The 25,586-nt window shown below is 44.0% G+C and overlaps 1 protein-coding gene and 1 long non-coding RNA gene across 9 annotated transcripts in view; one reads left to right on the top strand and one right to left on the bottom strand.

The window, feature by feature from the left end:
* Positions 1-4,753, bottom strand: part of LOC144330691 (uncharacterized) — a 95,143-nt gene extending 90,390 nt beyond the window's left edge. The window contains exon 1 of the long non-coding RNA XR_013397068.1: positions 4,616-4,753. This is a non-coding gene — a long non-coding RNA (uncharacterized LOC144330691). The remainder of the gene's footprint in view (positions 1-4,615) is intronic.
* MSRA (methionine sulfoxide reductase A) overlaps positions 4,010-25,586 on the top strand; it is a 412,022-nt gene continuing 390,445 nt past the window's right edge. For all 8 annotated transcript variants that reach the window (XR_013397061.1, XM_077943005.1, XM_077943003.1 and 5 more), the window contains exon 1: positions 4,010-4,345. Coding sequence is in view for 7 of the 8 variants with exons in the window: in XM_077943005.1 (XP_077799131.1) it covers positions 4,204-4,345 (142 nt within the window). In the remaining variant the exon portion in view is untranslated. The remainder of the gene's footprint in view (positions 4,346-25,586) is intronic.

Here is a 25,586-nt window from a genome sequence, read left to right as displayed (position 1 = left end):
ACTCCTCAGTTTTTGGCTATCGTAGGTCCTCTGCATTTGCACTTGAGTTTTAGAATAAGCTCGCCGATTTCCACTAAAAAACCTGTTGGAATTTTCATTGAGATTGTGTTGAATCTATAGATCATTTTGGAGAGAACTGGCATTTAAAAATACTGAGGCTTTGGATCCACCAACGTAGTTAGCTCCACATTTATTTAGGTCTTTTACATTTCTCATAACAATGTTTTGCAGTTTTGATGTGCAGGTCTAACATATCTTTAGTCAGACACAAACTTTAAATATTTTTGATGATAATAAATAAGTAGTATTTTTAAAATTTTGATTTCCATTTTTTGACTTATAGAAATACGATTTTTGCATATAGATTTTCTAGCTGCAATGTTGCTAAACTAATATTAGCTCCGGATTTTCTGTAGAGACCATGACATTAACTTAAATCATGTGGTATTAATTTAACTGACAGGCAGCGCAGGTATTATAGGTGAAAAGCTGGTGACCACCCCCCTCCTTTTTTTTTTTCCCCCGCCACAAGATATTTGATAAAACTGTCAACTCAACACCTTAGCAGGCAGACTACCTGCTCTTTGAATCTGTATTAGCAGGGAAAATGGTTGGGAGCGAATCTCTGGGTGAGAAAGCACTGACTTCTTCCTGTCTCTTTAGCAAAGTACTTTGAGAAAGATGAACTCAGGTAAAAACCAGTCATTTCGTTGAACAGAGCTGGAAGGAAATAAAGCTATGCTAAGATTGGAGTTCTCTGCCTGTAGTCTGCAATACAAATTGACTGAGTGGTGATTTCAAGCCTTCTAGTTTTGATAAAGCCAAGAGCTATAACACTTCTGATAGCAGAAGATAAAACTGTGACCCAAGGCACTTCTCAAAGGCCATCAGCAAAGTGTTCTCTGCCGGACAATGGAAGCCAGACAAGCAATAGAGATCATATTAAGGGCACTGCCTTCCTAACCATGCCTGCTGCTTTTGCTGGCTGCAAGTGTGTAGCCATTAAGTTAGTAGGTACAGGAGATATGAGAGAGTCTCGTAAATAAAGATGAAGAGTAGTTAGGCATAAGAAATATGACTAATTGAGATCTGTATCTGTGGTTATTTGTAAAAGGAACCATACAAGGAACAACTCGATAAGAAATCCCTTCAGTATCTTTTAAAAATTGGATTGACAAAGAAGCTATTAAGCCTAGCTTGCCAATGCCTGTGTCTATCTGACCCTACTCAAGCAACCCACAGTCCCTCAAAGTGCACCAGTAAGAAACGATATAAAAAGATGTGTAGCCTGTCACTGAACACACTCTTCAGCATGCCCTTCAGATGGAACCATGGATCATGGGTAAGAACCTCCCAGTGGGTAAAGACTGCAGATGCAACTAAAGATCTTCAGATGCAACAAACAAGAGTTCCTCCTGGAAAACAGAACTGGCTTCTAACCAAGAATTTACTTCACTACCTTTGCAGTCTAATCTCTCTTCACATTTGCTTAGACAAAGAACTACTATTTTGTCCTCACTCTTCTTCCAAATTAGTTTTCGTGCCCTACTTCACCACTGCATACTGGCTGTGTGGGGAAGGGAACGGGGAATAAATAACAATTTACTCTGTAGCTCACTGGACCATGAAGAGTTATATCAGACTTGTACGGGACTGTTACATCTTTAGATCATGGATGCTGAGCTGGATGCGGTAACTGCTTAGAACTTTGGGTTTTCTCTCTTCAAACAGGGTGTGTTCTATGTGTCACAAGGGTATCCATGGATATTTGAGAGGCCAGAGGCGTAATCGTCACACAGTTGTCCAAAGAACATTCTTGTTTTATTATTAGAACTGCCAAATATCCAAATGTTAGTTGGATCTATAGTCACTGTGCAAGAAAACCTCATCCCCCACCTTCCCAAGCTAGATGTGGCTGTCAGATCAACAGCAACATTAGATCCTCATCAGAGGACAAACCCTATCGTGAACTGTGCATGTGAGGGATCTAGGCTGCACACACCTTATGAGAAGCTAACTACTGCCTGATGATCTGAGGTGGAACAGTTTCACCCCCAAACCATCCCCCATCTCCTCGTCCCCATCTGTGGAAAAACTGTCTTTCACGAAACTCGTCCCCGGTGCCAAAAAGGTTGGGGACTGCTGGATGAGGCGGAATGTCTGAAGAAAAGAAGTCCTAGTGGTGAAAAAGGCATCACTGAAGGCAAAAATGTTCAATTCTTTCCTCAAAAAACCAAAGAAACTCAATGTAACTTTGCTTGCAGCTATTCTGCTAAATGAAAAACACTTGTTTTTGAAATAAGATGTATCTGCTCTTTAAAAATGCTTATTCTTTTATAATTATAAAAGTAACAGCCATTGGAACACTTGAGAACGCCGTTAACAATACAGAACCCTTAAAAAAGTTTAAAGACAATGAAAATCAGTAGAATCCCACTATCCTGAACTACAAAAAAATTGTATTTTTTTCCAGTTGTTCAGTGGGTGCGCAACTGGGAGTGCATGCATTTTCATACATACTACATATATACACACACACTGCATTTGTTTTACTTTTTCATTTAACATCAAAATTGTATCAGGTTTTTTTTGTTTTTGTTTTGAGACAGGGTCTTGCTCTGTTGCCCGGCCTGGAGCACCGCAGCCTCTACCTCTCTGGCTCCAGCGTTCCTCCTGCTGCAGCCTCCCAAGTAGTTGGGACCACAGGTGTGCGCTACCACACCACCATGCCCAGCTACTTAAAAACGTTGTTTTTTTTTTTTTTTTTTTTGGGTAAAGATGGTGTCTCGAACTCCTGGCCTCCACAATCCTCCTGCCTCAGCCTCCCAAAGTGTTGGGATTACAGGCATGAGCCATCATGCCAAATAAGTATTTCTTCACACTAAACATTCTTCAGCTCTTAGTTGCAGAGTATTTCTAGCATGTGAAACTGCATACCATCAACCACAAAACACAGAAAAATCAGTATGTATCAAAAAGAAGTAACTGAAAAACACAAAATATTGTCTTTGACAGAATGACTATTTTTTCAGACCGTTAACTGTGACCAGGCCTTCGCAAGCCTAGGAGGGACTCCTGGCGGTGTGTTCATGAAAGGCCTGTGGAACCCACTTGGTATAGCCTCCTAGCAGTAACAAACAGTTTAGGGATGATTCTGCCCAGGGGAAATACAAATTACAAAATCAAAGCTAGAACCTTTTTAGTGTTGTATGCCTGGCAACACACTACATTCTACACTTAGCACTGCTAAGCCTCCTGCCCTCCTTACAGTCCAGACCACATGAAAACAAAGTGGTAACTAAATCCATGCAGGAAGCTGGGTGAAAGCTTCCTTTCTGTGGGTGCTAACCTTAAGTTCCTTCCCTTATCTGAGACGACCTGCCCATTTTGCCAGAACACATGTTAAACCAAAATCTCACACAGATTAACTCCCAAGTCACTCACCTGGCTCCAACCACTTTACATTTAGTTTGAGAATTAGTCATAGGAACAAACAAAAACGATTTGAGAAACAAGAACAATACAACACCAGCATTAAGTCCGCCTACACTGCCTTAAGGGTGCTTTTGGTGCCTTGCTCCCGCATTTCGGCCCCTGCAAAATGGGCTTAAATATATCTGTAAATACCTAACTTAATATTGAATTCATCTTCCCTATTCCGCGCACTTTGAGAACTGTGCTTAGTTTTCACTTTGGACGAATAGGAACCCTTCTGATGACCGTCATGACAATGTCTCCAATAAAAACGGACAGTCTAGCTGGCTGCAAGGCAGGTCCTCTTCTGTCTTACTGGGCACTGCTGAACTGCGAGGTCGGGGCGACACGGCAGGAACTTTAAAATCAAACCCCATCCCCAAGGGCTCGGCGCTGTTTTTTGGCCTCTACCGCTTCACGTACTTGGTGCGACAGGAGTGCACTAGTTCTCTGCCCGAGAACTTCGTCCCGAGAGGAGAACCTCTGGAACTCGCCGGGCCACACCCCCCGTCCGGGGAAGGAACACGCCCCCGGTGACAGCCTGTACGGTCCCGGCCTTGGGCAACCTCGATTACGGGCGGCCGCCAACTCCACAGAAGCGCCCAGCGCCCGCCCGCGCCCCTGCCGCCCCCCAGTTCCGGCCGCGGACCCCACTCTCTGCAGTTCCGGCGGCGGCTCCGCAGCCGGTAGGGCCGTCCCCCGCGACCGCCCCTCGGCTGGCGCCCTCCCATGCTCTCGGCCACCCGGAGGGCTTGCCAGCTCCTCCTCCTCCACAGCCTCTTTTCCGTCCCGAGGATGGGCAACTCGGCCTCGAGCATCGTCAGCCCCCAGGAGGCCTTGCCGGGCCGGAAGGAACAGACCCCTGTAGCGGGTAAGCACGGGCCACACGGAGGGCGCGGGAGGCGCTGCTGCGCATGCGCGCCTGTGCCCGGCAGCAGGGCGCCCTCCGTTGCCCGGAAGGAAGCTGCGGGCTGGCCTCTGGCGGGTCGCGGGGCGGGGGTCTGCGCAGGCGCGAAGGGGCGCCGGCCGTGGCCGGGGCGACGCTGGGGTCCACTGACGCCCGTTTGTCTTTGTTTGGCTTCTCATCTTCTGGAGCTAAATTGGGCACTTTTAAGGAGCCTAGTGCGTCGGTCTCACTTACCCAGAGTGCATACCGTGGCGGCCCCAAGTTTTGGGCAGGAAATGTGCCGCTGGGGTCTGCCTTTGCTCGCGGGCGCCCGCGGCGCTGTGCCGGCACCCTCCTTTCTTGTCTCCTCTGCGCCGGCCGCCGGAACCCAGGGCACTTGCAGCTGGGCTGGTGCGAGTGTTGTCCCGGGAAACGCCGGAATGAGACAAGACAATGAAAACCTTAAGTGTGGAACTGCGTCTTAGGCCAGGGTTCCGGCTGCAAGAGTCACCCGTAGTGCCCCCTCGGGCCCTAGGTTGGCCCGGCTGTCGCCAGGGGCTGCCGTGTGCCGGGTCGGCTTAAAGTGATGCTTCTCAAACTTGGAAAACTTTCTAGTCGTTCTTACACCAGTACTTTGGGAAAATACAGTAAGGGTGAAATACTAGAAAAATGTTCACGTGCTTCGATGCCATGTAATGGTAAACTGCTATAAAAGTTATCAAAATCGCAGTACGAGAGCCACACTTTAGTATTACCTTAGTGCAGCGCGTCTCAAAGTGCCCGCACCTGCTGCAGCAGCAGCACCTGGGGTGGCCTTGCCCCATTACTGAATTGGAGACCCTGGGGGTGGAGCCCAACAAGCGCTGAAACAAGCCCTCCAGGTGATTCTAATGTACCCTGAAGCTTGTAAACCACTGCCTTAGAGCTGTTGGATGATTAAGTGATGTTTAATCTTCTACACGTGGCTCAATGCCAGAGAAATTCAGCATTTAAAACATTTCCTAGGAAGTTTCTTTTTTCCTTCAAGAATTGTTGAGGATAGAAGGAGGTCATATTGAGAGTTTGTCATCTCGTAGAATAATCGGTATGAGATTAGAAAAGGTAGAGGTTTTTTTGGATTAGAGGCAGTTTAGAAATTGTGTGACTGGCTTGTTAATCGAATTAGCAGTTTCTGTTTCCTGGTTTCCCCATCATTTCACCTCTGACTCAGCAGTAAAAGTTTATTTTTGATTCAAATGTAGAGATTGGGTTTTGAAACAAATCTAGTAAACATCTATAATTATATATATAAAATATAACCAGATTATCTAAACCTTATAAATATATCTTAAAAATTTTTCATTCTTTTACAGGCAGGTATTTATAAGTGCGTGTTGAAAGGCAATACGTTTCAAATGTGAAACTTCCTCAGCTTGCGTTATACTTCCCGTTCACACACTACCGTATCTTTGCTATGCCTCCCATACACCAAAAAAACCAAATCATCAAAAAACTCTTGTTCAGATTTCCAAACTGGTTCAAGGTCAAGATGGACCAAAATTTACTTTGGCTTTATCTTAACCAAAGCCTTCCCAATCAGTTTCCCAATATGTAAATGACATTTTTGGTAAAAGATTAGCAAACATTTCAGAAATGAGGCAACAGTTTTTTTCATATCCTCATCATAACTTTTAACTGCCAAACCTCAGGACCTGGTTCCTTTCCAGGCTCCTCTGTCTTCATATAGCTGTGAGTGTTTTTGGTACGCCGACACATCTCTGTATCTGGGCCAGTAAACCTTTTTTTTTTTGGTGTAGGGCCAAGCCTACAGTGCATATGTCCTTATTGTTCATCTGTTGTAACTTTTTCCACAAAAAGTGTTTGAAATTTAGATTGTGGACGTTCCAGTCTCCACTCCTGAGTCTTGACAGGTTGCTGAAAGCCCTGACTGGACCCAGAAATGGGCAGTGTTATCTCTTCAGTGGGTTTCAGTGGCTGTAAACTTGAAACTTAAGGATTTAGTATTGTTCTGAATTCACCTCCACTGCAACTTGCATCGTGTTTAACAACTCCTCCCTTGTCCACATTGCCTCCATCTATGTCTGTTGTTATTTGTACCCTGACTCTCAAAAGTTGCGTGACAAAAGCATCACCTTTTGACTTCAGAAGTCCTGTTTCTTTAGTGCCTTTAGATCAGCCTAGTGTCAGGTGTGTACCATTACCAAATACTTGTGGTGTTAAGGATTACCATCTTAGCATTCATCCTACCATTTTTATATTCTTAAGGACAATTCCACCCTTTTACAAACTGTGGCCAAGTTTTCCACCTTGCGAGAAGGAGTCAAACCTTCAAACTTTTTCAATGTTTGATTTATCCCAGGCTACCTAAAATGGATCAAAACATGAATAGGCCTACCTGGGTGAGTGGTGAAAACTGAACCTGCCCTGGACTGCCTCATTTGCAGCCTTCTCTGTTCAGGTTAGGGGGCGCCTGGGCAGCGCTGGCTGGCTGGTAGGGCACACGGCAATGTGTGTGCCCTATATGTGGAGATGGTCTCATTCTGCTTCAGTGCCTGACCACCAAGCAATACTCTTGAGAACTTGGGACTGAGGGACAAAGGGAATTCATTCTTGTTGAACTGTATTGGTATTGTTCAAAATAGGCTGCAGGTAGAAGGCTCATAATTAAAACCTCAGAGTACCTTCCATTTTGTTAAGATGTGGGTTCCTTACAGTCAGAACTGATCTTATTTCCGGTGAATTATTATAATTATTGTAAAAGTCCAATATGGTTTGATTCTGTGTCCTCACCTAAATCTCATTTCGAGTTATAATTCCCACGTGTTGGAGGAGGGGCCTGGTGGGAGATGATTGAAACATGGGGGGTGGACTTTCCCCTTGCTGTTCTCGTGAAAGTGAATGAGTTCTCACGAGATCTGATTATTTAAAAGTGTGTAGCTTCGCCCTTTGCGCACTCTCTCTTTCTCCTGCTGCCCTGTGTGAAGATGTGCCAGCTTCCCCTTCTGCCATGATTGTAAGTTTCCTGAGGCCTCCCTGGCCATGCTTTCTGTACAGCCTGTGAAACTGTGAGCCAATTAAACCTCTTTTCTTTGTAAGTAACCCTGTCTCAGATAGTTCTTTATGGCAGTGTGAGAATGGACTAACACAAAGCCCAACTTTTATGTAGAACTTGTTTTTGCATATTGGAAACATTACTAATCTGTGTTTGGGAATGAATCTTACCTTCTTATAGAGTATCAACTTTTATGTAGAACTTGTTTTTGCATATTGGAAACATTACTAATCTGTGTTTGGGAATGAATCTTACCTTCTTATAGAGTATCAGTGGGATTAGGTGTTTGGGATTTGGAGCTATTGTTTAAAATGACTTTGACAAGTTCGATTCTATCTTGGCTTTCTTTTGTTTACATTCTTAGAGTTCATTGTATTTTTTTGGTACAGTGCTTTTTTGGGCACTAACAGATGTTAAAAACAGATGTAGAGCACCAACAGAAGGTATCCTCTTTTAAGAACTTTAAATAGAAAAAAACAGTAGAACAATGTATTAATCCAAAAGGTGGCTCTTTGAAAAAAAATTGAACTACACCAATAACATTTATAAACAATGAGCTAGTCTCAAGAAAAAGAAGAAAGTACAAATATACAAAATAAGACTTGAGGAGATCGTAAAAACGGATAATTTGAAGAATAATAGGAGACTACCTGAACTCTTTGAAAATAAATTTTAAAACTTTGATGAAAGTGATAATTTTTAGGAAAATATAATTAATCCTGATTGACCCCAGAACAGGTAGAAAATTTAAGGTTGATTTTATAGAAGAAATAAAGCTATTAAAGAGTTACCTCCTCCCAAAGCATTATGTCCAGTTTCACCAATAGTATCTACCGAATATTTAAAGAGCAGATAATTCCAGAGTAGGAATAAATGGCTATTTCCTTAACATGATAACGCATCTATTTCAACCCAAAAGCCCACTTTAGGCTTAGTGAAGAAACATTGAAATTTCCACTGTTGTTCAGGCCAAGACGAGGAGTGAGCATAGCCTAGTACGTTTTACCAGGTGTGCACTGTTAGCAGACTTTTTGGTGTTATTAGTTTTAATCCCGCCTTTAAAAATAAATCCTACCTTTTTTGTATTAAGGAAACTTCCACCTTTTTATTAAGTGTGATCTGGTCATTGATTTATACTTTGTAAGGAGGTAAGATTCAAACCTTTAAACTTTTTATTGTTTTATTTCTCCCAGGTTACCTAAATTGGATTATAACATGAACTGGCCTACTTTGAGTGATTGGTTATTATTTTATGTTGTAGGTCCAGCCAATGTGGTCAGACAAAGCAATTCAAGAAGTACAAAAAAGGAAAAAAGATCAGAAGTTCTTAAATACATAAGGGAATGTAGCATTTGATAAAGGTGGTATCTCAAGTCAGTGGGGAAAAGGGGAAATATTCAATAAATGATGTTGGGACAACTGGGTAGCCATATGGAAAAAAAGGTTGGATCTCTACACTGTAAGCCAGGATAAATTTTAATGTTTGATGGAATAAATTCCAGATACATAATAGCTCACACTTGTTAAGTGTCTTATATACCAGGCACTGTAGTAATTTACTAATTACATTTAATCCTCACAGTAACCCAAAGAAGTGGTAACTATTATCACCACTTATGGATGTGGAAACTGAGACCCATAGATGTCAGGCAGTTTAAACAACATACATTGCTAATAAGTAGTGGAGCTGGGGTATGAACCTAGTCAGTTTGGCTATAGAGTTTCTGGCCTTAACTCCTATACTCTTTTTGCATTTAGATAATTGTAAAAAATGAAACAAAGTATGAGAATAGAATGTTTTTATAATCCGGGTGTGAGGAAAGCCATGACCTAACCATGACTTGAAAATCAGAAAACGTAAAAGACTGATAAATTAGATCATATCACAGTAAAATCTTCTGCATGGCAAAAATCACCATGAGCAAAGCCAAAAGACAAGCTATGGTAAGTAGTTGCAATTCATATCATAGATGAAGGACCAATCTTTTTAGTTATATAAGAAGCTTCTAGAAATAAGAAAAACACCAACATCTATTAGAAAGATAGACATTAGGTTATGAACAGACCATTTACAGAAAAGTACAATTGACTCTTAAGCATATAAAAAGATGCTCAGCTTCACTTATGAGAATGCAAATACCATTTTCATTTTTCAGATTGGCAAAAATCCAGAACTTTGACGATGCACTGTGTTGGTAAATTTTTAAGGAAAAAGACACTCTTATACATTGCTGGCAAGAGTATAAAATTGGCTCAACTCTTATGGAAGGCAGTTTGGTTGTATCTATGAAATTTAAATGCATATACCTTTTGACCCAGGAATTCAATTTCTGGGAATTTATCTTCTGAACGTAACTTCCATGCATGCCAAATGATGACTGTACCAGGTTATTCACTGCAGCTTTGTTTGCAATAGCACAGGACTGGAAACAACCCAGATGCCTATCAATAGTGGCTAGTTAAATAAATTATGTTTCATTGTCACAATGGATATGCAGCTGTGAAAAATGTGGAACATCTGTATGAATAGGTGTGGAGGGATTGCCAAGATGTAGCGTTAAGTGAAAAAAGCAAGGTCTGAACAGTGTATATATCGAGTATTCTAATTTTTCTGTGAACAGAAGGGAAAATAGTATGTATAGAGAAACTTTGAAAGGATAGCTAAGAAATTAATAGTTGGGGAGGGGGCTGTGTAATGAGATGAGAATCGATGGAAGCATAGACTTTTTACTTAATGCTTCTTTTGTAACTTGCTTCTTGTAATGTGACTGCATTTGTGAATTAAATAAGTCCACTTGGAAGATGATCTGTCTTGCTGTTTTTAGTCTAATTGACCACCTTTCTGTCATCTTTTGTCATACTTATTTCAAGTTTTTTTTTTTTTTTCAATTTTGCTCTCTTTTTCTTGTCAAGTACATCTTTTTCCTCCAACTTGCTTTTGTAATCAAAATCTACATTTTGGCGTGATTTAAAAATCTAAATTTAGAGAGTGAAATCGGAATAAGTTAATCCAAGTCATTTTACATTTCATAAATATTCATTTATATTGAAGCATCAATTGTGGTGGCATCATTTATACAAAGAACAGATCTTTGGGGACAAATTCCTTCCACTATTATGTAGAAAGCATTATGTGTATTTCTTTTATTGTGAGTGATTTTATTGTACATTGATTTTTAAAAGAAAATGATAGAAAACAGTTTTCCTTTTAGAAAAGTTTTCCCCAATGTGTGATTAATTTCTAAATTGTAGGATGCAGAACTGTTATTTCCCTTCTTTGCATCCTGCCCAGAGCTCTTTGATTTTACAACCTGTTCCAGAACGTTTTGTGTTTCCCTGAAGTCCCTGGGATGAGGCTATTCAGTACCTCCCACAATGTGATCCTTACCTACTTTCCCAGTGTTTTTCTCCACTGTGTCCCCATAGAACCCCATCTCCTGCCTAATGTGTTTTACTGTTCTGCCTCTGTATTGCTCACACGACCATACCCATAGTGTGGATTGCACACTCGGATCTTTTTACTTATTAATTCATTAAATGTCTATTAAAGGTCTGCTTAGGAAAGGCCTGTGTTGCCCACATATCCTTATCATCAAGGAAGTATCCTTGAAATTTTCCCTGCCCTAATTCCATTTCTTCTAGAAATCCATCCCTTTTCTCTCCAACCTAAGTGATCCCTTTCTTACCTACTGGACAAATAGCTATGTACTACTTTATGAATCCTTTCTATGGCATCTTGCATTGCTAATTAGATGTTTTATTGCACAGAACTTGCACAATCTGTCTCACCTCCCCACGTGGTGAGCTCACAGCACTTCCCCAAGAGTGCTGCCCACACCAGGCAGTCAATAGTGGTTTATGGACATTGGGAAGAATATAGTTAATGCCTGAGAACAAAGACCAGAAATGTGGTCTTTTCGTGTGACCATGATGTTACAGAGAAGTTAACAGAGCTGCCCCGTTGTCCATGGGGCATGTTCTGAGTTCTTCCAGTAGTGGTGATGGAATTTTGCTGATTTCTCTGAACTTTTCCCTGAGTTATTTTTGTGACTTTGGCCAGGGTGAAGGGTGGGGAACCCCTCATCTTTAAATCTGAGTGGAGACTTGTTAGGCATCTGCAGCAGCGGTGGGGAAAAGGTCATCAAGCTCAGTGCAGTCCACGTGGGGCCTTGGCGACCCTCAGGCTCAGGAGTCACTGTGAGCCCCTGCCTTGGGTGGCGGAGGGAGGAGAGGAGGACAGCTGACCCAAGGAGTGGGAGGCTGGTTGGGTGAGGAGACATCAGCCTGGGTCATGGGTCTTATGAGTGTGAGTGGCTGCCAGGCCCTCAGCAAGGACCAGAGTGGAGGCCTCTTTGCTAAGCTTGGTGTGGCTCCTGTATGGGTCCCGGCAGCCTGCCTGCCATTGATCACCCCTTACTCCTTGGCAGATGGCCAGGCCCCTTCCCATGCAGCAGCAGCTGTCTGGCCCTGCCCTCCTGTGCTAGCTGACATCGCCAACCCTCTGGGGATGTATGGAAGACTGAATTCTGCAAGAGATGCTTTCAGGGTGTTAGTGCATGATGAATGAAAGTTGTGGATCTTTTGCATGCTGCTCTTATCTTTCTCACATCATAAACTCCAAGTTTGAGAGCATCACAATATTCATCGATATGTGTAGTACTACACAGTGAACTGAGGGCAGGAATTGACTTGTTCTTTGTCCTGGAACACAGTAAGCTGATGATAAATACTTGTTGGAAGACTGTAGCATATAACCTGTTGAGTTCTTTGGGAGGCCAGGGTTCCTCTGAGCAGTATCATGCCAACAGACACACGCATGTTATGTATTATGGCACGTAATCGGTAAGTCCGTAAGTGTTTGAGTAATGGGGAGGAGCACAGTGCATTGAAGGATACAGGAAGCATCCAGGTTTGGGGGCTCAGGCCTGCCATTTGTGGTTATGTTATTGGTTTTTCCTATCACATCAGAAAACTTTATTTGCTAGATGGAATTTCTGCAGCCAGATGAAAATGTATGTGATAGGAGTGGATCATGTTAGCTAAGTCAGATTTCTAATGAGGCCCTGAGTTGTCATCAGGTAGCAGTTTCACCATTTCCACTGGTGTCTGTCTCCTTACCACATTTTAAGCTAAAAGAGGTAAGAGGTCAGGAGGGTAAGAGTCTGGCCATGGCTTTGCTTTCTTCTCTTGCTTCCAACTACCCTTGTCTGAAATCTGCATTTCACCTTGGGAAAGTTCCGCCTTTCTGTTTCCAAATACTTATGAGATGCTGTAACCCTGAACTCAGATCTAAAACCAGACTTACCATTTGCTTCCAAAAGATTGACTGACTGCATATTTTAATTTCCCAACCTCTCTCAATGGCACTGCTCTCCTCTCAAATCCCAGAAGCCGCAGTCAGGGTCATCTTTGAGCCTTACCTCTGCATTTGAGTTGTCCTTCCTCCCATGAGTCCTGATGACTTCTTTTCTTCATTGGTCTCTGATCTGTCTTCACTCTCCCCTGCCTGAGCTGTTCAGAGCATTATCAACATCTACCTAAAATTTGAATTTCATTCTCTCACTGCTTAGGGAACAGCAGCGATTCTGACCTGTCCAATGACACTCTTCAGTGCTGGACACTTTCTGTAATTTGCTGCTGGCCTCAGTGTTCCAGATCTCCACTTCCACCCTGAGGCTGGCTCCTGCTCTGAGCTCCTTCCTCCCAGGTTGCTGTGGTCTGAATGCATAGCCCCTACTGAATTCACGTTAGAATCCTCACCTGCCAGGTGATGGGATTAGGAAGTGGGGACTTTGGGAGGTGAATAGTCATGAGGGTGGAACCTGCATGAATGGGATTAGTGCCCTTATAAAAGAGACCCCAGAGAACTAGCTAGTCTCTTCGGCCATGTGAGGACACTGTGAGAAGGCACTGTCCGTGAACCAGAATTTGGGCTCTCACCAGACACCGAACCTGCCAGCGCTTTGATCTTGGACTTGCAGTCTCCAGTGCTGTGAGAAAGAAGTTTTTATTGTTGATAAGCTGCCAGGTTATGATAAATTGTTACAGCAGCCTGATGGACTGTGACACAGGATGTTTTCTGTTTTTCTTGCAGCCTTGTCTAGAACATCTTGGGACTTTCAAGGCTAAATTTGGCTTCTTCCACTTCTCTGCCGCCCCTTGGGGCTGTTTCAGCTTAGATTGCTCTTAGAGTTGGAGCTGGAACTAGAGCTTTGGGACTCTGTTTTGTGCTTTCATTTCAGTGTCTCTCCTTGGGGAGATGGAGGTAGAATCCCTTTGGTGCTTGGTGATAGTCATTTTCCCCCCTATGTTTTCTGAACTCCTAGCCTGGTTATAGAAGCTGCTGGCATGATCAGAATTCTCAGCTTCCAGCTGCTTTCTCTTGAATATCCTATCAAAATGCTCTCCCCATTCAGTGAGATACTCAATGACTTTGACTCATAATGCCAAATGCTTGATTTTTTCCTTCACCAAAGATCTGCGTGTCCTCTGGGTCAGCTGGTACCTCTTCTGTAAGCTGGGCCTCTTATGAAAGGGGACATAGACTATTGCCCAATGTTTAAAAAAAAAAAAAAAAGGTATGGTTACTTGTGTTTCTGTAGGAATTTTGTATCCTTTCATGGAGGTGCATCTAGAGTGTTTCTCAGCAGGGTATATTTCTGATCCACTAACTTGTTGAACAAGTGTATTAAATTTGCATCCTAATACAGCAAAGGCTAGTAGTAATGAAACTGGAAGAAATATGACAATATATTTAGATGATTATATTATAATTACATTAAAGTATAAAATTTAGGAACATCGGATGTCTTCCCAGAGCATGTTTATAAAATGAATTCTTTCGAAGATGTTACCATAGGAAAGTAGTATCAGTGTTGAATTTTCCTTTAAAAAGTTTTCATATTTTACCTTTGATTTAAAAAAATTTTTGCCATTAGGTATTTTATACTTTGCGTAGGTCAAAAGTCATGTGCAAAATTAAAAAGCATTGTTCAGATGGGGCCACAAATTATTCTTTGGCCTGCTGAAAATATCTGATATTTTAACAGATTGTACCCAAAAGAGAAGAGTCATGAAAATGAAATACTTTGAGGGAATTCATAGCTTTCCAGCTGGGGAAAATGAGACCTGAAGTAAAAAATTTTGAATGCACTGTTGTTAGCAGATGAAAAGAAAACCGCGTAAGAATTTGTAGAGTGGAATAGCCAGCTGCCACAGAGCCCCCAAGAAAGCATTGCATTGCTGAGAACTCCATTGCCTTACCTCTTTCGGAGAGGCCGTTTATAAAGAGCCACCTCATCTACCAGTGAGCCCTCTGCAGGGACTTCTGCTGGTCCCTGGGGTGTCTGGCTTACCATTCAGCATTCCTTGCACCCTGAGATGTGTGCATCAGCATGAAGGAGTTCTCAGAGCCCCAGGGTGTCTGAGTGGTCCTGATAACAGGACGCTCAGGCAGTCTGTCCCTGACCAGCCAACCCATTTGACCCTCCTTACTTAGGAATTGCTAGCATTTATTTTCTTTACTACTCATTTGGTATGCAGTCATATTATTTGAAGACTTCATATATTGTCTTTTTATCGTTTAAGTTTATAATGGTGATTAATGTATTTCTGTTTTCTCTATAATGGCATTGCAAATTTAATGAGAGCTTATTTACTTATGTGGATCCCTCCCACACCTACGCATGTCTGTTACATGATAACCATTAAATGAACTAAAGAATGATTGCGCTTATGCTCTGTGGTATTGTATTTGGAAGCTGTGTGTTCAATAAAACTCTTTTAGTATAATTCAGGCCAATAGGTATTAATATTAATGAATCTCAATAAAAGGAAGCTATGTTTTTACCTTCTAGCACAAACCATTCATCTTCAGAAATTTTGTTACGATTGTGTGTGTGCATGTCCAATGGCTGACTTTCCAAGCAGTTATTAGAAGAGATCTGAGTTTTTAGCTTCTGCATTACGATTCGTGTTCAATATTTATGGAAGAGAAGTCTTTCTACAAATATGTAAAAATATTGGTGAGTGAAGGAAATGGCTCCCAGTATGACAGAAGAAAATATCCTAGAGAGATCCACAGTTATCTGCAGTTTCCCCAAGGTTGTGTTTACATAAAAAAGACATTGTTTTATGTTCTAGCATCAAGAGATGATTTTATGATCTAACAGGTTCCACGAAGAACTCTCGTAAGGTGGTTCTCAGTCCTGGCATAACTGCTTCGGAGATCCCAGAGCAATATTAGTCTCTAGATTTATTGGTTTTGCTGCATTCTGTTAGCATCATTCATATTTTTCTCCCAAGGGTACCACTTTCCTCTCTTTTCCTAATACCAAGATATGGAAACTCATTTCTGCCGTGGAGTGTGATGCTGGGAAATGAAGGCTTGCTTATTACCTCTCTCCACAGGACCTTTCGTGACCATACGTCGATGTCTGCCGCCTCAGTATAAATAGGCACATTCAGAAATGTGTTCTCTGGTGAAGGACATGTTGGCTTGGTGGAAAGCTCAGGGACTTCGCGTTTGGACTGTGAGTCGGAGCTGCACGTCATGTGCTTACTGGCTGTGTGACCTTGGATAAATTTGCCTCAGTTTTCTCATTTGTAAAACAGACAGTGGCTATTTCTGGGAATAGATGAGATAATAGGGAAAGAGCCTAGAATGGTACCTGGCTCCTGCCAGATGCACAGAATGTTTGTTTTGCAGTGTGATGGGTCCAGTAGGGACACTTAGGGGACAGTGTACTGTCATGCTGTTGCCCTGTTTTGTAAGAGTGACTGATGGCTACGTGACATCACCACACTTCCTGCAAGAGCTGCGGTGTATGGCAGGCAGCTAAGCTGTAGGCGCACATGGCCTTTAGCTCCACCTGAGCTCCAGCCTTCCTTTTCGGAGGACTGGCCTCTGGGTCCACCTGTGAAGCAGGAAGGTTGATTATTACTTAAACCCACAGTCCTGTAACCTCTTGGGAAAAGATTCTCTCAAAATGACTCTTGATGGTCAACATGGGTATGCATTTATGCAGCTTCCATTCCCATCGCTTCCTGCAGGCAGTGTTGTTCCTGATTGCCCCAGTCTAGTTTATCACAAGGGAATTGCTTTGCGGGGCAGTGAGCTCGCTTTTGGCAGAAGAAAGAGTCAAACAGAGGCTGGGAGGTTCCCTTACACACAGTGGTGGCTGGCTCTGGAGTGCCTCCCAGCTCTGGGTTCTACTTTCCTAGTCTCCTGCCTTTCCGCAAGTGTCTCCACCCAGCTCCCACCGAGTGGGTAGCATCAGGAGAAGGAAGGGCAGGGATGGGTGTTGTGGGATCTCAACATTTAAGAGCAGACGATGGCGGGCGAGGGAAGAGCATACACTGGGGCCGGGTAGGGGGAGCGAGAACAGTAGAAGAAGAAAAGCTAATGCCTACTGGGCTTCATCCGTAGGTGATGCGTTGATGGGTAAATGTGTGCCGTGGTTTGCTGCACCTATGCAATAAACCTGCACATTCTGTACATGTATGTCAGAACTTAAAAAAAGAGCAGAGGACAAGGAGCCTCCAAGTTCATGTGGAAAAAGTAGTTGGAGAAGCAAAGAGTACTCAGGAAACCAAGAGAAATGAGAACATCAGGAAGAAACGGATGGTCGGCCACAGTCATTGCATTTGGCAACCAAAAGCTTTTGCCAGCAGTGATGGGCGAAGACAGGGAGGGCAGGAGCCAGGCACCACGGCCAGGGGGGAAGCGTGGAGACCTGCAGGTCCTGGCTTCTCTTTCTACAGCTTGGCTGGAAATAAGGTAGCAGGTTCAAAAGGGGTAGGGTTTTTAAAGGTGGGAGAGACTCAAAAATGTGTGTATTCTAAAGGGGGAAGATAGGGGAAGATGTTGAAGAAAATCTAAATTTTGTACTACTGTTTGTCATTTTATACATGACGACTTTTTGACTACCTGTCTCCCTTTTTTTTTTTTTTTTTTGTAGAGACAGGGTCTCACCATGTTGCCCAAGCTCGTCTTCAACTGTTGAGATCAAGTGATCCTCCCTCCTCAGTCTCCCTGAGTGCTGGGATTACAGCCATGAGCCACCTGGATTGGCCCCTTTTGTTTTTTTATTCATAGTTATTTTTCTGCTCTTTCTCTTCTCAGCCTCCTTCACTCCTCCCTCCTTCGCTTGCTTTCTGAGGCTTCTGACAACTCATCTATTAATGAGTTTATTACAGTCCCGTCCTTCTGGAGGCCCTCAGTGCCGCGTGGAATCTGGACCTAGCGACTTCTTATTGTCCATTTAGGAGACTCTTGGTGTCCATTGGTCCAATTGACTCATCCCCGGCCGTCTATAGAGAATTAGCCCTCTATAATTCTCTACGTTGTTGCTACAGCATTTATATGCGTCAAGATGTATCTCACAGCATCTTATTCACCCTAATATTAGTGACAATATTCACTAATATTTTCACTTCTGTGCTTAATTTCTTGAAGGTTTTGGGATTTAAGCCCAACCAATTTCTGTGGAGAGCAGTAGCATAGGAAATTAAACACACAAAATAAAAGTTTGGTTTAGAACTGCTATAAAGCCACATTGGGAAAACGTAGTCACTGTTTTCCAGTAAGTACACAGTAACGGGTGTTTTGGATGGGGAGAGGTGAGTACTGTAAAGCTGTCTCTACAATTTTGAAATTTCCTTTTCTGCTCGCTCTTTCCCTTCTCTTCCTCCTCCTCACCCTCCTCCTCACCCTGCTCCTCACCCTCCTCCTCCTCACCCTCCTCCTCACCCTCCTCCTCACCCTCTTCCTCCTCACCCTCCTCCTCACCCTCCTCCTCACCCTCCTCCTCACCCTCCTCCTCACCCTCCTCCTCACCCTCCTCCTCACCCTCCTCCTCCTCACCCTCCTCCTCCTCACCCTCCTCCTCCTCACCCTCCTCCTCCTCACCCTCCTCCTCCTCACCCTCCTCCTCACCCTCCTCCTCCTCACCCTCCTCCTCACCCTCCTCCTCCTTCCCTCCTCCTCCTCACCCTCCTCCTCCTTCCCTCCTCCTCCTCACCCTCCTCCTCCTCACCCTCCTCCTCCTTCCCTCCTCCTCCTTCCCTCCTCCTCCTCACCCTCCTCCTCCTCACCCTCCTCCTCCTCACCCTCCTCCTCCTTCACTCCTCCTCACCCTCCTCCTCCTCACCCTCCTCCTCCTCACCCTCCTCCTCCTCACCCTCCTCACCCTCCTCCTCACCCTCCTCCTCACCCTCCTCCTCCTACTCCTCCTCCTTCCCTCCTCCTCCTTCCCTCCTCCTCCTTCCCTCCTCCTCCTTCCCTCCTCCTCCTTCCCTCCTCCTCCTTCCCTCCTCCTCCTTCCCTCCTCAGCCAGTTTGCTATCCAGTGTAATACCCATGGTGGAGACCAGGATGGAAGCTGAAACGTGAGAGGTGTGTGTGGACGGTTGGTGTGGGCGTATGTTCACATTCATAGGTGAGCCTGGTGTGATGGAGGTGGGTCCTGTAGGCTCACTGGGGACCCTCGGCCCAGCCCCCTTCACATGGCTCCTGTGGTGCTGGACTGGCCACTGAGACTGCCCTCAGGCACCAGTGACCCCTGGGGTGGGTCATCTGACCCTGTCTGGACAGCATCTCCTTCCTGCAGCTTGTGTGCCTGTTTTCCAGAGATGGGAGCTATAAACTGTGAAGCTCTAGGGCTGGCAGCCACCATGGTGCTGCACCCTGGAGAAGACCTGCTTCCAGCAGGAGAGGTTGAGGCCCATGGGAGGAGGCAGAAATGGTAGCTGGTCCCGCTGCCTCCAGGCTCCTGAGCTTTCACCACGCTCCTGCCCTTCCCGTGGCTTCACTCTTCAGCATTGCCTTGGATTCTTTGACCAAAAACAACCAGTCCATCGCCCTGTTCTCTTTACCTCTCTTTCCTGAAGCCACTCCAAGTTGGAATTTTTTCACCTGCAAGTGATTGAACATAGATGTCTTTCTTATCCTTAACAAGGTTTGTCTCGAATGGAAGATAAATGAGGATCACATTTGGAGCCAGTGGTCCCTTGCTAGCTTTTCACACGAGCCACGCTTAGAAGCTGTGCTAGCGCCGCAGGCATGCTGGACGTTTGTGTTGTTCCAGTGCTCACTGCCGTGTCCTGAGACTCTGCCACTGGCAGGATCCTACCTGTGAGGTTCTGGGGACTGCTTCCCCATCCCGCAGAGTTTAGCGTTGCCCCCAGGCTCACAGGTTTCAAGAACCAGGTGAGAGAGAGCACCTGGCTCAGCATATGATCTGGTACTTTTAAAAATTTTTTTAGGCAGGGTCTCACTCTGTGGCCCAGGCTGGAGTGCAGTGGCACGATCTTGGCTCACTGTAGCCTCAACCTCCTGGGCTTAGGTGATCCTCCCATCTCAGCCTCCCAAGTAGCTGGGACTAACAGGCATATGCCACCATGCCTGGCTAGGTGTTTTTTATAGAGACAGGGTCTCGCAATGTTGCCCAGGCTTGTCTCAAACTCATGGGCCCAAGCAGTCTGCCTGCCTAGGCCTCCCAAAGTGCTGGGCTTACAGGTGTGAGCCACCACATTCGACCATGTTTTTTCTAGAAAAATAAAGCTCTTTAATTACAGGAACATCACAGCTTACCGCCTTTCTCACTAGCAGCCATAACGTGAGCTCCTGGTAGAAATGAATAGCTCCCTTATGAAACCTGACTGTTCTTAAGTGTCACATCATAAAGCTTTGGATCTCCTTCCTTCCCCACAGCGTTCCTCCCTGCACAATTTAAGGAAAACCTTTCTTAGTCCTTCATATTTCGTGCTTGGGTGCTAAGCTTTACAGGGCTCTTGGCTATCCAGCCATGCCCATGAGCCACAAAGTGTTTCCCCCTCAGCTGGGCTTGTTTCATCAGAGCCAAGGTGAGAAGCCACTGTGGCCCCACAGAAGGATCACTGAGAGTGGGCTCAGGAATTCTGGGTTTTGGCTTGCTGTTAATTTGCTGTGCAGCTTTGAGCAATTTACCTAACTTCTCTGGTCACAAAGTCGCTTACTTATGAAAAGTGCTTGAAAGCAAAGTTCCTGGAGGCTCTTCTTTCCTCCTGCCCTGTGGTGATTTTAAGTGCTTTCTTGTGTTATGCTTAGCACTTTCTCTCTTCCTGTCAGAATTAGTCTCCTTTCCTCAGAAGCTGATGAATTGAAACTCTAAGCCACACATCTTTCTTGCATGATCTCACTTGCTTCTTTCCCCCTTCTTTTTCTGTTTTTCCCCTTAAGGCAAAGGCAGAGAAAGAAGATGGAGGCCTAGCAGCCTGGTTGCTAATACAGTTATGACATTCTTCTTCTCAGTCTAGGGGAAGTTACTCTGGCAATTATGAATCCATATCCCTGCCTCGGAACTAACTTTATCCCCCCTTATTATTGTTTCATTTCAATGGGATGGCTTCTTGCAGATTTTTTTTTTAAGTCTTTTTTTTTTCCCCCTGAAGTTTCTTACAGAGACCAACCCCGTTTTCTCTGAATATTTGAAAGTATAGTTGAAACTCAGGCAGTTTGGAAGCAGAACCATGCTGTGATTTCCTCCAGGAGCCGAGGTTCTTTGCACATGGACTATACACGGGCCTTGTGCTTTGTGGACTGTCAGTTCTGTGCCAGCCTGCAGCTGTCTCTTTTTATTTTGTTGTGTTTTTTAGAGAAGTTCTCACTCTGGAGTGGAGGCTAGAGTGCAGTCGTGCAATCCCAGCTTACTGCAGCCTTGAACTCCTTGGCTCAGGCAATCCTCCCACCTCAGCCTCCTGAGTGGCTGGGACTGCAGGCTTGCATTACCATGCCTGGCTAATTTTTTTTTTTTTTTTTTTTTTTAATTTCTAGTAGAGATGAGGTCTTGCTATGCTGTCCAGGCTAGTCTTGTGGTTCTGGATTCAAGCCATCCTCCTGCCTCGGCCTCCCAAAGTGCTGGGATTATAGGTGTGAGCCACTGTGCCTGGCCTTGGCAGCTTCATCTTCAGTGTGAAATTTATTTACAGCTTTTCTTCCTAAAGACTAGTCTTTCCTAATTACTATGTGCAGGGTCTTCCATGCTGCTGAAGGCTGTTGAGCAAGGCATAGTCCAGATAAACTGTCTTGACAGAGAAGTAGCAAATGGGAAACAGGCTGAGGTTGGATGCTGGGGAGATGCCTGGGCAGGATGTCACCACATGGATTAAAATGGAGGTGGGGCAGGGCAGGGCCAGAGGCTAAGCCAGCACAGCAAGGGGTAGCAGGCCTGTCTGGGCTGCACACAAGGTTCAGTTGGAGGGCCGTCCACAGCAACAGCAGGAAGGGGTTGATCAGGAGGCGTCATATAAGAACTAGGCAGACAGGGCAGTGGATGATTCCACGTGGAGGGGCCTGCTCTGAGGCTGCTGGTGCTCCTTTGGTGGTCTGAACCTGGCATCCTGTAGCTGACTTCCGTAACTCACTTGGCATTTGGGCCTCATGCTCCTTGGCTTAGTCCCTAGTTCCTTGCCATGCGAACCTGAAGCTCTCCTTAACATTTCTCTAAATTCTGGAGTGTGTGTGTGTCTAGGGGTGTTTGTGTTCTCACGATTACCTCTGCCTCAAGGTTCGGGCATCCCCAGATGCGCTCTCCTTTTCACACTGAATTGACTCCTTTATTTTTATTTATTTATTTATTTATTTTGAGATGGAGTCTTACTCTGTTGCCCAGGCTGGAGTGCAGTGGGCATGATCTCGGCTCACTGTAATCTCCGCCTCCCGGGTTCAAGCAGTTCTCCTGTCTTGGTCTCCCGAGTAGGTGGACTTACAGGCACCCACCACAACTCCTGACAAATCTTTGTATTTTTAGTAGAGATAGGGTTTTAGCATACTGGCCAGGCTGGTCTCGAACTCCTGACCTCAGGTGATCTGCCCGCCTCGGCCTCCCAAAGTGCTGGGAGCTGGGATTATAAGCATGAGCCACTGCACCTGGCCAACATAAAGGAAATTGAGGGGGTACCCAGATTTGAACTGGGGACCTCTTGATCTGCAGTCAAATGTTCTACCACTGAACTCTACCCTCTCTGCTGACTTCTGTCTAATTTTCTATCAAAACCTCACCCATGGCTTTGGTGGCTGATGCCTGCATCTCAGCACTGTGAGGGCCAAGGCAAGAGGATTGCTTGAAGCCCAGAGTTTGAGACTAGACTGGACAACAAAGTGAGACCCCCAACTGTACAAAAATATATAAAAAAATTTTCCTGGGTGTGGTGGTGTGCACCTGTAGTCCCAGCTACTTAGGAGGCTGAGGCAGGAAGATTGCTTGAGCACAGGAGGTCAAGACTGAGTGAGCTGTGATGGTGCCACTGCATTCCAGCCTGGATGATGGTGCGAAACCCTGCTGCTAAAAAAACCAAAAAGCCAAACAAAACAAAGCAAACCCAGCAAAACCTGACCCATAGCACAGGTGAGAATGTCCTAGATTTTCCTGAAGACTGGAAAGAGTGATGGGGGGGGGCCACACCACACACACCACAGAAGGGTGGCTGGGGGGCCTCTAACCCTGGTTACTCCTGCTGCCAAGATGGCCTCATTCACAGCTTCTTCCTGCTTGAGGGCGAAGCTGCCCACCTTGCTTCCCAGCCCTCCTTTCGCCCTCCTAGGAAAATGTATGTCATCTTTTCTCCCACAAAACAGATGGAGCACTTCTATTTGGCGTGGGTTCTCACTAACATCCGTGCGCTAAGGGTCTCGTCTTTTACTGCCAAATCTTACCAAGTTGTTTTCTCAAGCAAAGATGGGACTTTATAAACACTGACCTGGGATTAAATTGTGTCACCTTGGAGCTTGAACCGCATGTCGAACCAAATGGGCAAGAGGAGGTGGTGACGGGGCTTGAGGGATCCCTCTCTGTGATCTCCATTCTGGCATGCTGTGACCCCCTTTGCCCATCACACGGCTGCGTTTTATTCCACCTGCTCCTCCTGTGAAGGGGACTGTGTTCACTCCATCACCTTATCCCTGGAGCACCGACCAAAGTGCCGTGAACAGAGTAGGAATTCAATCAATATTTACCGAACGACTAGATGTGCTCAGCACGGTGCTAATGGATGATTAGAAAAGTTAATAATCTCAGCTCTTAAGGAGTTTGTAGTCTAGTCAGGAAGCCAAAAATAACACAGATGAGAATAATTAAGCCTCCAAGCTGATGGCACTGACTGGGGGTGCATTTATCAAGAATTTGGAAGCACGTAACCATACTTACATTCTTTGTTGCATACATAACATTTAAATTGTGACTCCTATCCAACTTATCACTCATTCAGATACGTTTCTTTTTCTGTGTTAAAAACAAAAATATAAAGCCATATTTCCAGAGATTTTTAAAGGGCCCAAAAGATGAATTCGATCTTAACATCAGCAAATGACAATGTAGTTTTAACAAGTTACTTTGAATTAGTCAAATCTAAAACTCACTTTAGATTTGTTTTCTGGCTAATATTCTAATTGAGAGACATTTCCATGGAGGTATTAGGATAAAATACTGTTTTTAGATATGTGACATTTCCCTGTATTTTAGAGATCTCTTGGGTATCTTAAGAGAAATTTAATCCATCCGATTTTGATCCAAATATAATTTACTCACAATGATGGAGAAATATTTGATATCCAGAGAAATCTATTGATGCACTTAAAGCTTTTCTCTGGGGAAATAAGAAATCACATTTTTTTTCCAGGGTGAATCAGAAACCTACAATGTCTAATTTTTCTGCTTATTTAACAAAACCTGAGTTAAGTATCAAATTGGGCAGTTCCAGATCAGTTGTTTTTGAGTTTTTGAGTCTTTTAAACTATGCAAAGGAAATTTTCTTCAAAGAGGTTTTCTTTTTTTCTTATTCTGACAGTTTCATCTGCTATCCTGTTTTTTCTCCAAACAATGATTTTTGAAGATTTAAGGTAATAACACAATTTTGATGTCTGTGAATTAATGGTGTCTGTATTCACAATGTTTCAGACCTGTCAGAGCTTGGAAATAGCATTTAAATGTATTGCTTAATTTTAATTTTAAAATACTTTCTCTGAGAATTAGATCCCAGTCCTAAGTGATTACTTTGAATTTCAAAGAGGGGATTTAGGCCAAGGTACAGCTAAATTTTGTGCTCTTGAAAGACCTGAAATCCATTTACAAACAAAATTGAAGTCTTCGTATCAGTATTACGTTTGGAAGTGAAACGTGCAAGGACTTGGGCAGTGTTACATCGTAAGAGGCTGTTGGATGCCATCGGGAGTCGAGGCAGGGCCTGGCATTTCAGCGACCCTGCTGCTCTGGATGCTGGTTATGGAGTACCCTCCGACTTCTCCCTGTGACTTGTCCACGCTTCCAAGTTCTGACTTCTGGCCTCCTAAGGATGGTGGTGTTCTAGCTCTTCTCTTTCACAGTAGGTTTTGCATTTCTGACCTGGGCCTTAGCCTCGTTCTTTAAGGTTTGCCTTCTGGCCAGAGCCCTGGGTAGGGGCCCTGCTCCTGCTCTGCAGCCCTCTGCTGCCTGTACCTAACAGCAGTGACCCCTGCCCGGCTCCACTGGCTCATGGGATCTGATGCCTGGATCATTGCAATAGTCTTCTGGTCTCTTCTTTTAGTTCATCAAATAGATCTTAATCATGTAAACCTTCCTAAATATTATTTCACATGAGGATTGGCTCAATTGTAGTGGGTAGGTATACAAACTGGAGACAGACTACCTGGGTTTAGTCCCAACCCTGAAATTTGTTACTCTATGACCTTGAACAAGTTGCATGACCTTGGTCAAGCTAGTTAAGGTCTCTGTGCCTTAATTTTTCCTAGGCTGAAACATGGGGTTGATGATAGCCTGATGAGATAGGTATTATTACTGTGAAGATTAAATGACACAAAGAAGTGTTTAGAACAGTGTGTGGCTATAGTAAGTGCTAAATAAAATTAGTTATTACATGTATTGCCCTATCCTTTTAGAATTTGCTGTTTTAGAATTTTAGAATGTTTTTAATCTTCAATACTCGCTATCTTTTTTAATAGAAGTAGGTCTCAAGTTTAGAGATAGCTATAGGCTTTGTGAATTCAGTAACATTCTTTTATTTAAAAATTTATTTTTGCAAATGATGCTGGTTCTCCTTTATATTTAATATAAAATTTCCTTTAAAAATCTAGGTAAAAAGTGAGTTTAAAACATATCAAGTAAATCATAAATTAATTGTACTGTAGTTTTAAATATGGCAA

Source organism: Macaca mulatta, chromosome 8 (genome assembly GCF_049350105.2).
Source record: "Macaca mulatta isolate MMU2019108-1 chromosome 8, T2T-MMU8v2.0, whole genome shotgun sequence".
NCBI classification, from domain to species: domain Eukaryota; kingdom Metazoa; phylum Chordata; class Mammalia; order Primates; family Cercopithecidae; genus Macaca; species Macaca mulatta.
Note: the sequence above shows the minus strand (reverse complement) of the source record. Positions and strands in the feature narration are given on the sequence as shown.